General features: G+C 40.2%; 1 protein-coding gene across 1 annotated transcript; it reads right to left on the reverse strand.

Annotated features, from left to right (window-relative positions):
- Window positions 1-1746: 1746 nt before the first annotated feature.
- On the reverse strand, window positions 1747-15521 carry LOC129861841 (troponin T, fast skeletal muscle isoforms-like). Its single transcript, XM_055932980.1, has 14 exons — window positions 15497-15521; window positions 14512-14551; window positions 14380-14384; window positions 12807-13013; window positions 9459-9476; window positions 8526-8544; window positions 7263-7302; window positions 7029-7145; window positions 6711-6788; window positions 6475-6588; window positions 6184-6296; window positions 5828-5918; window positions 5163-5203; window positions 1747-2054 (listed from the first exon to the last, which is right to left on the reverse strand). Exons 1-14 carry the CDS (start codon window positions 15519-15521, stop codon window positions 2021-2023), a joined length of 942 nt encoding a protein of 313 aa, XP_055788955.1. The 3' UTR covers window positions 1747-2020.
- Between the last annotated feature and the right edge of the window lie 1774 nt (window positions 15522-17295).

Consider the following 17295-nt stretch of genomic DNA (forward strand, 5'->3'; position numbering starts at 1 on the left):
GTTTCTAATCATAATAATACTCCTTTAATGTCTTACACTCACTGCTGAAATTGACTAAATTTGACTGCCAAGATATTTTATGTGTAAAAGCGCAGTGCAGTAAAACAAAAGAAGATATTTCCACACTATGAGATAAAAAATAACGAAATTAGATTGAAATTGAAATAACACATAACAGAAAATGATGATAATGTCCTTTTCACCAGAAGCGGGCGTGCGGAGAAAGCAGAGCGAGGCTGGTGTAAAGGATGGATCAGGCAGAGTAGTGACTGTATGCTAGCAGGATAGTCCATCTCTCCAATCATCTTTGCTTTTAGTGATGTTGTGTTTCCATAAGTGGATGAAATGGTCTAATTTAGCATGCAAATGAGCTAGAAAAAAGTGAATAATGAAAACATTTTTATTGTTTTGTGTGACTACAGCGCAAGCAATAAAACGCAAAAATAGAGACATTCTAATTGAGCCAGGCGTTAAAGCGGACAACCCGCCCACCCCTGGCTTCAGTTGGGTCATTATAATTCAAAACAATGCATTCTAAAATATATCACAAACGCCTCACACACTCGCCTTTGGTGAGTTTAGGCCATAACAGCTGTTTGAAAAACTTATGCTGGCATCTCAGCCTGTTCAGGTCGGATGGAAGTTTTGGCCCACATCATGACGTCACAATGTGATTGGATTACAATAGACCAATGACTGTTCATCTGGGTAAGTGTGTGTGCTCTAGACCATCCTATCAGCTAATTAGGGCTGTTTATTACATCAATATCTTCAAATGTGTTTCCTAACGCCCACGTGATCATACTGAACATTTCAAGGGCAAAAGGAGGCTCAGGGAAACAAATGATAATAAATATATGTTGAAGTTATTTTAATTAAATAAACAGACAGTGATTTATTAGACATCTTTAAAAAATACAACTACAAAGACTGCATGTGCCTTAAAAATATTATGCCATTCTGCAAATTGTAAGAACCGACGCTGATGATGAGAAGCAGGTACGGAGAGTTGAACATTTAATTTAGCACAGACATGGAACAGGACAGGAACAGCGTCAGAACTGGGTGATACAAAGACATACGACAATTAAAGCTGAAGCGGAGAACAGAGATGGGGAACAGACAGATATAGGGGAGGAAATAACACAAGTGATTGAGTCCAGGTGAGTGCAATGAATCGCTGATGAGCGTGACGAGGGAAGCAGGTGTGCGTAATGATGGTGGCAGGAGTGCGTGAAGCTGGGCAGAGAGTGGAGAGCGGGAGCAGGCGTGACACAAATTGTGGTCCTAGAGATTTTGATAGTGATTTGGTTGTCCCCCGCAACAGAAAAGGTTTGGAACGACTGTGCTACGTTACTGTAGTGAACCACTTACGTTACTATCTGTTACACACCAGAACATTTCAGTCTAGGTTACAGTCTAACTCAATCTAATTGTGATGGCAATTCAAATGCTTACATTTTTCTTCAAAATAGGACAGAACACCTCATTTGGATGACTCTGATGCTCAGTGTTTGTGATGGAATGGTATGCTGAAGAAACCTTAATTATAATGCAATATTTCTTCTGCTCTAACATAGGCATTAATCATTCCACAAGCTAATCTTGGTCTATTTTTGCAAACAACAACATTATGCCTCTTATTAAAGTGGATATATTTATTAATATGAACAAATTGCTTTTGAAATTACACGGCAAAAAATATATGTATTTTTTGAGGGTTTTGGTTAATAACAGATCTACAGACAAGGTTGAAGAGTCACTTTATTTACAAAAATACTGAGAACCAAACAGTCCAGGGAGAGAAAGCGTGAGGGATAATTCCTACAACAGCAGCTAATGACTCCGTTCTACGTCTGTAGACCGTAGCACATCTTGTGTGAATATGCAAACATTAAGACATAGTGTTAGTCGTGTCTGAGCCATGATCTTAGCGTAAGTGTGTGTTGTTGTTGCTGCATTATGCTTGTGTCCGGTAGTACGGTGGCAGTCTGGGCTCCAAGCAGCAGAACAGTATCGTTTACTTTCTGCGGACTGTTTTACCCTTCTTGGAGCTATAAAAACGTCAGAAAGACAGAGAAACAGAGTGAGACATCCCATGAAGAGACAATTAATGCACATTTTAATCTAGAAATAAAGACTTACATTGACTTTACGTTACTGAATTGACGTCCAAATTACTTTAGATATGGATGCAAATGTGTGAGTTATGCTGTTCTAATGTTAATATTATAACATTGGTCTAACTAACAATCATCAATCACAACAGACCACTCAAAACAAGTCATGGAGATGTCATGCTTATCCTTTTCGCACACCATGCAGCACTTACCATGGACTGGAGGTGATGATGGAATGAATGAAAGCAAAGGAAATATTACATGATTCTCTCACTGACCCGGGTGTTCTATACCACTGTGCTCGTGAGGATTCATGGAGTATTTTCTGTCTTTATGGAGGAAATGATCTCTTTTCACATCCTATGGCTATCAGGCTAACAGCCAGTCCTTGGTGGCAGTAAAACACATGATAGCTTCGAGAAATTAGAATGCAACACTGAGAGAGCAAATAAACAGCAGTCCAAAGCTCAACGTTGAAAGCACACTATTTAGTAATTGGACAGGCATTTCATTGACTTCACAATGAAGAAATTTAAAGTTACCTCAGGATCAGATTTGATGCTTTCATATATTTTCTTTGCTTTGAATCATTTGACAATGTGACAATACCCACAACGTAGAACACATGGACCAAAGAGAACCAGAGCCTTATACAGTATATTCGGGAAGTATTCTGATCCCTTGACTATTTCCACATTTTGTTACGTTACAGCCTTATTCCAAAATTGATTAAATAAACGTTTTCTCTATCACAGTGCCATCCGTTTTTATGGTAGAGTGGCCAGACGGGAGCCACTCCTCAGTAAAAGGCACATGACAGCCTGCTTGGAGTTTGCCAAAAGGCATCTAAAGACTCTCAGATCATGAGAAACAAGATTCTCTGTTCTGATGAAACCAAGATTGAAGTCTTTGGCCTGAATGGCAAGCATCACGTCTGGAGAAAACCTGGCACCATCCCTACGATGAGGCATTGTGGTGGCAGCATCATGCTGTGGGGATGTTTTTCAGCGGCAGGGACTGGGAGACTAGTCAGGATCGAGGGAAAATGAACGGAGCAAAGTACAGAGAGATCCTTGATGAAAATCTGCTCTAGAGCGCTCAGGACCTCAGACTGGGGCGAAGGTTCACCTTCCAACAGGACAATGACCCTAAGCACACAGCCCAGACAATGCAGGAGTGGCTTCGGGACAAGTCTCTGAATGTCCTTGAGTGGCCCAGCCAGAGCCCGGACTTGAACCCGATCGAACATCTCTGGAGAGACCTGAAAGTAGCTGTGCAGTGACGCTCCTCATCCAACCTGACAGAGCTTGAGACGATCTGCATAGAAGAATGGGAGAAACTCCCAAAATACAGGTGTGCCAAGCTTGTAGCGTCATACCCAAGAAGACTCGAGGGTGTAATCGCTACCAAAGGTGCTTCAACAAAGTACTGAGTAAAAAGGGTCTGAATACTTTTGTAAATGCGATATTTCAGAGTTTATTCTCAATAAAAAACGTGTTTTTTCTTTGTCATTATGGGATATTGTGTGAGAATTGATGAGGGAAAAAAACGATTTCATCAATTTTAGAATAAGGCTGTAACGTACCAACGTTTTGAAAAAGTCAAGGGGTCTGAATAGATTTCAAATGCTCTGTATATTCCAAAAAATACATTACTTACATTACAGCTCAGGAACGTGATGCACAAGAACTTGGCTTTCTTTGTTGGCATCCAATAAGTCTGTCATCTTGAACCTGGTTGTCTATATCCTTTGCGATTTGGATTGTCAGTGTCTACTGTATATGTGTTTTGCCAAAGGTATAAGAGTAGTGCTTGTGTTTATGTCCAAAGGGCCAAGAGTATTAAATAAGTCATGTCATAGCAAATTCAGAATGAATGGCTGGCTATGTTTGCCAATACAGTAACATGAATGTCAATCTTGTTCTATAGCAAACTGGTTTCTTCTGTCAGATAGTGAAGGGAGAGATAAACTCAATAGCAATTCATCTCATTGGTGGATTCTAAACTGTAATGTTTTCAGCCATGAACTTACATGAACTGTCCTAAAAACTGTTTTGGCAGAATGATATAGGGGTCGAAGCTACATGACTTACTGTTTCTGTAACATGTCAATGTGGTTCCTGGGAGTGATAACCTGGAAATGACACATTTAACAGCACATTTTACAGGAGACTGACTGACTGACTGACTGACTGACTGACTGAGGCTTTACCTTGGGACTGAGGAGCCCCAATGCTCTCCTTTCTGTGGACTGAATGTCCTGTGGCCAGGGGTTGCCTGCTGTATATGGCAGTATGGGGAAGACCGGACACACACCTAGCCTACCAGACACTCTTACTGAGGACAGGACACCCTAAACTAGACCCTTGCAGACTGCTGCTGTATGAGAAGATTGATCTTGTCTTGGTCTGCACTTAGCCTAATCAAAGAGGGAGAATAAAAAATGAATAGGTTTTTATTGATAAAAAAAATAGGACACCGAGAGCATGTGAATAGTTAGACTAGTTGTCTGTGTGTGTGTCAGTATTAACTCCCCAAATTGCCAAGAATAGAGAGTTTAAGGGAGGAGGACATGCTAGACATGATTAGCCAGACACTACCACTACTGAGTTTCTGTCACTTCAGACAGAATCACTTACCTGTGAATCACACCATTTCTTAAGACTTGACTAGTGACTGGCTTTTAGCTCAGCAGTTCTCTATGGGTCTATGATGGGGTCTCAGTCTAAAGTGCTCGCACATAGACACACTCTAATACCTCTGTAGCATGTTTCAGAATGACATGGTACAGTATGCCATGTGTCATAACCTGTCTATAACATGGAGTGTTCAACCTGAATGAGTGAAATATAATCAACATTCATTAAGATTTAATTTGGTGTCTTCCATGGTGTCTCCTTGATCGATCATTGAGCCTTTTGCTCTGTTTCAGTCGCCTCTGTGTTAAGTTTCACATGCAACTTTCTCATTAAGTTTCAGACCATGCAACGCAGTGGCGCGGCAGAGCCCCCTGAGCTGTGACAACTGTCCAGCTATACTTACAATTTACTCAGCTCCTCCACTCTCTTACGCAGGGTTGTGACCTGGAGGAGATATCAAAGCAGAGTTGCTTTCATATCTGAGAGGCCATGACTGAGGCCACCAAGCAGATGGTGAGACTTGGTGGCCCACTGTCACCCTTGATTTTACTCAGGTAAGACTTGGAATTTTCCAGTGTATCTAAAGATACAATATCTTACAGGGTGTCTTACATGACCCATGTCTGTAACAACCTAAGGAAAAACTGATCATGTGGTGACTGAGCTAGACGTTTTATCAGGTCACGGTCAATAACAGTACCGTCCGTACTGCCACAGGGGAATGCGGTCGTGTCTAAAGGTATATGCTCTAAGAACGGAGCCAGTCATATTATCAGCTTAGCTCTTGTTTAGAGCGAGTAAAATTAAAAGGTTAAGTCATTTAATTGAATGTGTCTTTAAAATATATCACAAGGCGCCCCTCATCAACTTAAACAGACCACAATTCTTTCAGATGTGTATATTGCTGAATGTATGTATGTATGTATGTATGTATGTATGTATGTATGTATGTATGTATGTATGTATGTATGTATGTATGTATGTATGTATCTATGTATGTATGTATGCATCACTGGGATAACTTACAGTATATTTCTCTTTTCTTTAACCAGGTCATCGGATACATACCTCATACTTCTGCCTCTTCAGCCTCTCGATGTGGTCAAACTTCTCAGACTCCAGTGTCTGCATCCATTCATGCAGCTCCTTTGCCTTCTCCCTAGAGCAGAGCAAGCAAGATGACTCTGTGAGTTCAAACTCTCTGTGGAGATTGCATATTTATACCTGAGGTTGAATACTTGATTGAGATTGGCTGAAGGCTGTTCTTAAAGTGCATTCATTTCAGATAACGAGACAGTTGCAAAAGCTATTGTACTTGTACCTGACTTTTCCTGTTGTAGGCCTGATTCTCCTTGCCAAAACAAAACACTACGCACACCGTACTGTACAAAAAGCCCAAGTCGGTTACTTGAACTGTTTCTTACTTCAGTTTCTCTTCATTCAGATGGTCGATGTTCAGTGCCTTGCGTCTGCCTGCCAGGATCTTCTTCTTCTTCTCTCTCTCAGTTTCCTTCTTCCCACCTCTCTTTGAGTCAGCCTGTTACAAATTAATGGCAGTGGTTACAAGGGGCAAGTCCATCGATCACACACGTACACACATAAATCATTGTTTTTTCCCCTGTTTTTTTTCTGAATTACATGTTATATACAAGTACGTGATATTTTTTCTATTCATAACGTATGGTTCTGTGAAGACTGGCTGGTCGCTAGGTCACCTTCTGCAGATGGCTGCTGTAGTTGGAGCCCATGCTGGACAGGGCAGACTTCTTCTTTGCGTCCTCATCAGCCTTCTTCTTGGTATCTGCCTCCTCCCTCTTCAGCCTCTCCTCCTGTATGAGAGATCACAGCACAAAGTCAGTGTGTTGTAGTTGTAGGTCCCATGTTGACAGAACACTGATAGTTGACGAAAGCCCGGAGGGGTCGATAGTGGTACCCGGCGGAGGACACAAACCTCACGTCTCGCCGCGCGCTCCTTCTCCTTCTCGCTACGGATCCTGTTCTGCTCGGCCCTCTCAGCCCTACGCTTCTCCTGCAGATGGACACACAGATACACATGGTTGGTTGTATTACCTTTGGTCACCAGTGGGCACTGCAGTGTCTTATCATTTTGTCATGGTTGTATTCCCCAGGAACTAAATGTTAGCAAGCAGGAGTGAACTACCTGAACTTGTCCAATAAGAAAACCTTGATTTTATTTACGACCTTGTATTCATTTTCAAATTTGACCCATGTGTATGCAGAGTGATGTCATTTACTCATTCTTACTCACAATTCTTTCTTTGAGGGCGATGAGCTCTTCCTCCTCCTTCTTTCTGTGCTCAAAGTGAGCATCGATCAGGCCCTGCAGCTCAACAAGATCCTTGTTCTGACGTTTTTTCTGCATGTCCTGTAAGGTTAGGAAGTAGAGCCATGTGTTAAGTACATGTTGTCAACTTTGACATTAGCCCTGGTATTATTCAGCCAGCTGTCTCCAGATGGTCATGATGTATGGAGGGCTACTTACGTCAAAGTCCACTTTATCGCCATCAGGAATCTTTGGTACCCTGAGAAGTGTCAATATAAAAATACAGTGAATCTATGGGTAGTAAAATAATATAAATAAATAACATTTCTTTTTTTACACACGTAATAAAACATTTATAATGTTAGGGGTAATGCAACACTGTAAGACAGCAGAGAACTGAAATTGAATTTCAATTATTTAAATTTTACATTTTTTACTGTCACTGTTTTGTTTTCTGTTGCTTTTGTTATGTTTTATGTCATCTTGTTAGTAATGAAATATGTCTACATATTTACAAATTGATGTGATGTTAACCTGAAATAAGGACAATACAATAATAACAAAAATATATATATGTGTCGGGGGCTAGGGTCAGTTTGTTATATCTGGAGTACTTCTCCTGTCTTATCCGGTGTCCTGTGTGAATTTAAGTATGCTCTCTCTAATTCTCTCTTTCTCTCTTTATTTCTCTCTCTCGGAGGACCTGAGCCCTAGGACCATGCCTCAGGACTACCTGGCATGATGACTCCTTGCTGTCCCCAGTCCACCTGGCCGTGCTGCTGCTCCAGTTTCAACGGTTCTGCCTGCGGCTATGGAACCCTGACCTGTTCACCGGACGTGCTACCTGTCCCAGACCTGCTGTTTTCAACTCTCTAGAGACAGCAGGAGTGGTAGAGTTACTCTTAATGATCGGCTATGAAAAGCCAACTGACATTTACTCCTGAGGTGCTGACTTGCTGCACCCTCGACAACTACTGTGATTATTATTATTTGACCATGCTGGTCATTTATGAACATTTGAACATCTTGGCCATGTTCTGTTATGATCTCCACCCGGCACAGACAGAAGAGGACTGGCCACCCCTCATAGCCTGGTTCCTCTCTAGGTTTCTTCCTAGGTTTTGGCCTTTCTAGGGAGTTTTTCCTAGCCACCGTGCTTCTACACCTGCATCGCTTGCTGTTTGGGGTTTTAGGCAGGGTTTCTGTACAGCACTTTGAGATTTCAGCGGATGTAAGAAGGGCTATATAAATACATTTGATTTGATATCTAAAAAAAGAAAGAAACATTCATATTTGGTGCGTTAGGCCTATATAGAATAAGACAGCTGAAGGCTTTGACTACCACAGTTAAGAATGTAGTATTTGTTTTATGAGAGATTGAAATGGAAATGGAAATATGAAGGCAGTTATTTCTATGTAGTAATCCTACATATCTAGAAATGTGTACAAACAAATGAGGGGTTACATGAAACGATGACTTACTTGAACTGTGGCTTTTGGGCTGTTTATTAAGAAATGAAGAGGAGGACAAGTACATGTTATTGGGTTAGATATGTACAAATCAGCATAAAGCAAATGAGTAATTATCAGGCAAAATAGATTCAGGCATTACTTGAATGAATATTTGATTGTTTCTACATTAAATGGAGAAAAAAATGGATCTGTGGTAGATATTGCAGAAATGCCTGGCTTTCAATTTGAGGTGGTGGATGTTTGTTAGTGCTATGAAAATCAGCCGAGAAATAACCACCAAAAGAAAGATCCAAATCTCAGCTATTGACTTTACATAAACAGCTTTGCACACACAATTGAAGAATGTGAACATGTGTTACGTGTGCTTGATTTCATTCTAGTGTGATCTTATTTTAGAATAATTCAAGTCTACTTATAGTACAGGAAAATAGTACAATAACAAATATTCCTGCTGAAAGACAAGCAAAGCGTTTAACTTTAAAAGAGAAACGTTATAACTGTGTAATGTTTATCGTTTGACCCGCACACCATTTTCACAAGCAAGACAACACAGATTTAATTGTTAGAAGTGCATGTTCTTTCTCTTGTTATGTGTTTGGTACATGCCGTGCTAATAATGAGTGGGCACAGCAGGGAGGGTTGAACAGTGGGGTCACTGCGCGGTTAAGCAAATGTTAGCATTTCATATTCTTCCATCCTTTTTCTTATTTCTTTCCCAAAATACACCATTTAAAAATGGATTTGATTAACTGATGTGTAGTTTTTCTTTGTCCTACCAGTCAGCCAATTTCACGGTAATTCTAGATCTGACAAACAGGTATGACAGAGCAGACATTCCCCCAATACAGCGAGACCTCAGACCTGGGACATGGACAATATATACATACGCATTCCTATATACCAACCAGAGTGACACAGATAATTAATCTTTAATCAACATACCTTCCTCTTCAACGACCTCTGCATGCAGCAAGCAATGAAAATAAAAGCAAAATAAACAGCGTTAGCAATGGCAACAAGGGCTGACTAATAAGCCATAGGCTGCATACTCTACCTAAGCTTCAGCATTTGCGTCATCTCATTTTAATATTTCAAATGGAAATGACACTTTGTCGGGCTAAGCACTATGATTTACTTTAGTGCAACACTTCAGCAGTTCGTGTGAAGTACAATAATGAATTTGTAAATGTGTCACACAAAAGCGCCTCAAAGTATCGTTCAGTTAAAACTAGAATCCTTAGTTGAAACAAAAAGAAAGTGGCACCCAGCCTCTGTTTGGGTAAAAGCTGAGGGATGGGACTGGAGAAATGTAACCACTCTCAGATTCATAGACAGTGCTATTGATTCAACGACTGACCATCCATGATATAAAAATTACAGTTTTAACCATGTTTTGAAGCTCTACAGTTTCTTTACATTTACATTGTTTACAAACATTGGAGAAAACACTTATATTTTGGGTTCTGATGAGGTACAACAGTTGAACTAAGCTCAAGCATAAGTTATATTCTTCAAGAATCAATGGGTTTACACTGAGTATACCAAAAATAAGAAACACCTTTGACAAGGTGTCAAAAGCATTCCACATGGATGCTGGCCCATGTTGACTCCAATGCTTCCCACAGTTGTGTCAAGTTGGCTGGATGTCCTTTGGGTGGGGGACCATTCTTGATATACACAGGAAACTGTTGAGAGTGAAAAACCCAGCAGCCTTGCTGGCACCTACTACCGTACCCCTTTCAAAGGCACTTAAATATTTTCTCTCGCCCATTCACCCTCTGAATGGCACACATACACAATCCATGTCTCAATTGTCTCAAGGCTTAGAAATCCTTCTTTAACCTGTATACTCCCTTTTATCTACACTAATTGAAGTGGATTTAACAAGTGACATTAATAAGGGATCATAGCTTTCACCTGTATTTACCTGGTCAGTCTGTAATGGAAAGAGCAGGTGTTCTTAATGTTTTGTACACTCAGTGTATATCATTAATTTATACCTCCAAAAAATGTAGCAACTAAGGATTCTAACTTTAAGAAGGGACTGTCACAACAAACAAATGTTCAGAGTGCATGTACAGTATAATCAGGATTATGCCTTTTCAGGCCCATATTAGAAGCACAGAGGTATTTTTGATCCTTTTAGAGTAACGGGAATAAACAGTGCAGGATATCTTTAAAAAGAGCCAGATTGGATTGTTTATTCTGGGTTATTGGTGCTGGGTTATTGAGATACAGTGCCTTCAGAAAGTATTCAAACCCTGTGACTTATTCCACATTTTGTTGTGTTACAGCCTGAATGCAAAATGAATTCACTGTCTTCTTGGAAAAACAACTCCATTGTAGATTTGACCTTGTGTTTTAGTTTATTGTCCTGCTGAATTCATCTTCCAGTGTCTGGTGGAAAGCAGACTGAACCAGGTTTTCCTCTAGGATTTTGCCTGTGCTTAGCTCCATTCCGTTTAGTTTTATCCTGAAATACTCCCCATTCCTTAACGATTATAAGCATACCCATACCATAAATGCAGCTACAACTATGCTTGAAAATATGGATAGTGGTACTCAGTAATGGGTTGTATTGGATTTGTCCCCCCAAAAAAACTTTGCATTCAGGGCAAAAAGTGAATTGCTTTGCTACATGTTTTGCAGTATTTAGTGCAAACAGTATACCTGTTTTGGAAAACATTTATTCTGTACTGGCTTCCTTCTTTTCACTTTTTCAATTAGGTTAGTATTGTGGAGTAACTACAATGTTGTTGATCCATCCTCAGTTTTCTCCTATCACAGCCATTAAACTCTGTAACTATTTTAAAGTCATCATGGACCTCATGGTGAAATCCCTGAAAGGTTTCCTTCCTCTCCGGCAACTGAAATAGCAAGGACGTCTGTATCTTTGTAGTGGCTTGGTGTATTGATACACCATCCAAAGTATAATTAACAACTTAACCATGCTCAAAAGGATATCCAATATTTTTTTACCCATTTACCAATAGGTGCCCTTCTTTGCGAGCCATTGGAAAACCTTGGTCTTTGTAGTTGAATCTGTGTTTGAAAACCACTGCTTGACTAAGGGACCTTATAGATAATTGTATGTGTGGGGTACAGAGATGAGGTAGTCACTCAAAAATAATGTTAAACACTATTATTGCACACAGCGTGAGTCCATATTATGCGACTTGTTAAGCAAATTGTTACTGCTGAACTTATTTAGGCTTGCCCTAACAAAGGGGTTTAATACTAATTGACATTTCAGCTTTTCATTTTTTATTAATTTACTTTTTTTTTGAAAAACACAATTCCACTTTGAATTATGGGGTATTGTGTCTAGGTCAGTGACAAAAAATCTCAATTTAGTCCATTTTAAATTCAGGCAGTAACACAACAAAATCTGGAAAAAGTTGAGTGGTGTGTATACTTTCTGAAGGCACTGTATGACCCAACGGGTCAGAAGCGTTTAGAAGCGTACTTCAGTAGGGGCGTGGCTTACAGATTTTTTTGCCAACCATGAGAGTAAAAGTAATTCCTGTTAATCTGTTCTGTTGTATAGTTATCACATGTTAAGGTTGAACATTGACATGATGAACAGGAATGAGATTTACTCTCACGGGTGGCCAATAAGAGCTGTCTGAATATTCACAGGCATAATAAGCCACGCCTCCTGAAAATAATTTAAGGATTACATACAATAAGACACAGCTGCTAGGTCACCCCAGCGTGAAAGTTAAAAATACCCAACTGATGGTTAAATTAACCCTTGTTTGGATAATCCCAACAACCCAACAAGTTGGGTTATTCACGCAACCCAACTGGCTCGGTCAAAATAACCCAGTGTGTGTTCTGTCCAATATTTACCCAGCGCTGGTTGTTAGGTTCTTTTTAATCCAGCATTTTTTTGTGTGTAGCAATGAGGCAGCAGTTTGCCCTAGGCCTAAAAGCAGCGAGAACGGAACAGGGAATTGGGCATATTTATTTGCACATTCTAAATGGGAACATATAACTAATAACATACAACTAATAATACAGTGCATGCATCCATTGTCTTGGCCAGCTATGAAGGGAAGGTACTACATTAAAGTAAATGTAGAACAAGAAAGTACACTAGGGATAAATCCCATTATCGACACTAGCATACCACTTAAAATATGTCCAATGTATTGGATTCTAAGGGGTATGCTACTATGGACATTGGAACACATCCCTAGCTATATTAGTCTTAGGTCTGTCTGGCTGTAACAGGTGGAGCGCACTGCTGCATCTAAAAGGATGATAGAATACCCCATGCCAACATACCTTCCGCCTCTGGTTCTGGCTCAGGCTCTGCCTCTGGCTCGGGCTCTGGCTCAGGCTCTGCCTCTGGTTCTGGGGCTGCCTCTGGGGCCACTTCTACCTCTTCCTCTACCACTTCTTCTTCTACTACCTCTTCAACTACCTCTTCAACTACTTCTTCTGCTATGGCTACACAACATGCAGTGAGTAACCAGGGAGAGGAAGGTGAATGGAGAGGTTAATGAATGGAAGCATGAGAAAGAGGGCGAGTTATTTAGAACAGAAGAGAGATATGGAGGTTAAAAGAGGAGATGAGTTTATGGGCGTAACCACCGGGTGGCGCTATATGAGGCAGAGAAAATAGCAAGCAGGAGAAAGAGTTCAGGGGTCAATGAATAGATCTATAGAGGCAATACTGGACAATGTGTTGATGCTTCCTACATACAGGGACCTGAAATTGTCCTTGCTTTGCTACTTTTCTACTATACAAACACTTCTGCCAATTACGAAGGTTTGTTTGCCGACGAGGTAACTTCTAATTTGGTATATCTAGTCTGACATGAGCCTGTAGTTTCTAACTCTGCAGATCAATCTTTTCTGCAATGACCATATTGTAAGTTCAAGTTAAAGTCTGATGAAGTAAGGTGAAGTGGTAGCATTAGCATTATCCAACATGCTATGAGGATCAAGAGCGACACAGCTGACAAATTAGTATCGATGACATGAACATTTTCATTGTCTGCGGGTCATTGTTTTTTACCTTCTCCCTCGCCTCCACGGATATAAACAAAAATTTCGGAGAAAGAAAGCAGTAAAACAATAGTATTACCAAAATAATCCGGCTGCATCCAATATATCAGTATATAATATAATATTTTGTATATATATTATATACTGTAAATATGGGTACAGTAGGGATCAATTGTATGCATACACAGTACAGTCCTCCATAGCTGATCAAATGGCAGCTCACAAAGTGCTGTTAAATCAGGTCTCTTGAGAAGACTTTTGAGCAGACAAAACATTTCAAGGCCTGATAGTATAATAGGATTGATTTATCTCCCTCCATAAAGAGGAGATATGTATTTTTATTCAGACAAAATATGTACAAACTAGGAGGACAGTATAACTGTGAAAGGTCTAGATAGTTTCAGGGGCCTGTTCCTAACAGACTAGTGGATGTATGTGGTCTGACATTCAGAAAATAATTTAAAGGAATGCATTAATTCATTTTAAATGCATCATGCTCAATTTAGTTCATGGCCTGTTATCAACATTGGCTCCTGAAACCATTCATCAATAAGTCATGACTAAGTCATGGCTTTCTCTACATTTAAAGTATCGAAAATCAAGTCAATGTATGCTGTTGTGCAATAGAGGGCAGTTTTGAACACAACTTGAAACCTAAGGAGTCCAGCCAAGTTTCTCCATTGCGTTTAACTATTCTACATTGAGGATCGAAATCAGTTAGGCATTGGTTAAAAAACATACAGAATGTTTCAGCATATGATTGAACAATTACCAATTGAAAATGACTAGGATAATGAAAAGATACAATAATGATACATAGCAATAATATAGTAATAATGTAACTTACCCTCGCTGTGAAAGGATAGAAAAAGGATAGAAAAAGATAATGCAAGTTCAGTCAGGCAGTCAAAACAACTCACCAAAATGAAATCTGGATGAGGTAATCATGATGATGCAAAATAATGCTGCAAATACTTACACTTCCTCTGTGTCAGACATGGTGACAGTGGACTTTGCACCTGAGGTACGAGGTACAAGGGAAGAAAGAGAAACACTTTCACTAAGACGCCAAGGAGGCAACACTCAAGTCACTAGCATTATTTATAGCATGGGGTTATGATCGATGCCAGACTGTAAAATGTCTTCTCCCATTACCAGAACCCAACCCTAATGGGGGAACATTTTGTTGACATTTTTGAATAAATTGTGGTACAGAGAAATTTGCTGAATTTGTAAAGGGATTGCTTTTGAATCTACAAAGCTCTAAACCGGCACATTTTTATGGCTGTTTTCTAATTAGTGTTAGGAAAATATACTGAAATTCAACACGCTGCCAATTCTGCTTCTCAGGCGATAAATGAGAAGGCACCCACGCAAATATTCATGGCCTTTTTTTTTTACCTCCCTCCCTCCTCCCCTTCCTCCCTCCTTCCCTGGATGCTAGAGTCATGTTCCATGAGACCACAGGTCAATGTGAAGGTCAAAATCTAAGGTCCAAATTCCATGCCTCAACATTGGTGCTAGAATACATGCATCTTTAGAAACATGACGATCTAACTCTTTATCAACATTTTAAAGGGATTCGGTCCCTTTTAGACCAATTTAGTAAGCCGTGGCTAGCCTTGTGCTTCTGATTTAGTTTTGGTTTTGCAACTTATTGTTATCTTGTCAGACAATGTATCATTATCTGATAAATCCCCAAAGTTACACATTTTGAATTGATTAGTGTGCATTACAAGGATGTTCACAAAACATTCACCTTTGCATTTGTAAACCATAACTTCTATAACTGGGCCACCCTAGAGACCTACTCACACATTACAACTATTCCTAAACAGACAGCTGCAAATGTCTTTAAGAAATGCGTCCAGGATCCGATTTCCAAATCACAGATCAGGTTCTTTCTCTTGGAATATTATCAGTAATTTCCATTTAATTTCCTTATGTGGACATCTCCCTCTCACATAGGCATTTCAGGCACTTTTCCATGATTCCATTATGTCATATTAACTTGTTAAAGATACAAAACAAAAATGGGGACATAGGGAATAATGAAACAACATGAAACTGTTTGACAATGTAAAAGACTGAAAGTCAAAGGTAGTTTCTTGAAATTACAATCATATTATCATAGCTATAGATATCTGGGTTGATTTCACAAATCAGGCTATTGTTCAATGGGCCCTGTAACATTAGTAGAGTGTCTATGTGTTTATCCTATGAGAATGGAAAGTTCAACGTGCCACCACGTTCTCATAGTTCACAGGTCTCCAGAATAACAGAATGTCACACCTTTCTCTCTATTAAACTATCACTGACTTTGCTGTGACGTAAAACACGCAAACATTTCTGTCCACTAGATATGTGTCCAGCTATCTGTTTACCATATCACAAAAGACCAGTATAGCGCTAACAATACTGTTCTCAACCCTAACATTGAGGTAACATGGAGCACATCTCTAAGATTCTCTCATCTTAGCCTCCATTTTGATTTAAACCATTGGATCAGCTCCACAACATAGCCACATGTCTTAGAGGGCCATTTTTAAATCCCAGGCTTGCGATAGCCTGTTGGAGCCAGGCCTCACCCCCAGAAACCTTGTAGCACCCAAATCACCTTTAGCGCTTAATCGAACAAGAACAACAAGTACGGACTTTCACACCTATACCGGCATTTCTTGACACAAAATGTTGACACATTTTACATGCCCAGTGGCTTTCGAGAATTATATTCTTGCAAAAAGAGACACCCACAATCTTGATCAAGTAAAGCTAGAAGCTTATGTAGAAACCTGTATGTTCCCTTCATCTGTCCCTATCCCCCTGGTGGGTCCTTTCACCCTTGACCTCAACATTACTATGGAGCAGCCGACTGCTTTAAAGCCTGAGTGTTCCAACACAGTGGCAGTGGTTTTGCACGTGTCGATTCAGCTGTTCTTGAAAGGAGACAGCTAGGGGGGCCCTGAGCTCTTAACGTTGCACTTGATCTGAAGCTTTTTATCTATCTATCTATCTATCTTTCTCACTCACTCACACACTCACTCAGTCACTCACTCAGTCACTCACTCACTCACTCACTCACTCACTCACTCACTCACTCACTCACTCACTCACTCATTCACTCACTCCTTCTCTTGTTCCACTCACTTTCTCTTCCTTCCAACCACTCTCACTCTTTCTCTCTTACCTCAGAATAGCGGAAAGAAGAAGTGAGCTCCCTGGTGGCCGAGACTGGCTGTAAGGTTCTGCAGAATTACAACCCTGATTATGTCCTTCTGTTATAGTGACACTTGATCCAAGGAAGGTCCCTATTGGACAAGGAAGCGTCGGAGGCGAGGCCCCAATGGGTATGTCTTGACGTCTTACACCCGGCACTTAATAAGGAAATGGATAAATCGTGGGGTAGGGAGGGAGGGTCAAGTTTGGAGAGGGACAGCCAACGCCCCTGTTGCTATATTTGCCATCACATTAGGCAAGCAAAATGAACCCAAGAGGAACGTCAGTCGAGGCAATCAGATGGTAGACTTGTTCCTTTCCCACAGGAGTGGAAGATCATAATGATACTGTACATAAACATAATGTATGTCAATGGCCCGGTCAAATGAGGACAGGATCTGTGGACAGTCTGTACTTTACCTCAACACTTTACATTATTTGCTGAATCAACTTTCAGGGTCATCAGCAGCTTTAAATTAGTATTTGGACTGACCAGTGGGTCTAATTCACACAAATACAAGACACAGCCATAGTAATCTTCCCATTA

The sequence above is a fragment of the Salvelinus fontinalis genome, chromosome 9 (assembly GCF_029448725.1).
Source record: "Salvelinus fontinalis isolate EN_2023a chromosome 9, ASM2944872v1, whole genome shotgun sequence".
Lineage (NCBI taxonomy): Eukaryota > Metazoa > Chordata > Actinopteri > Salmoniformes > Salmonidae > Salvelinus > Salvelinus fontinalis.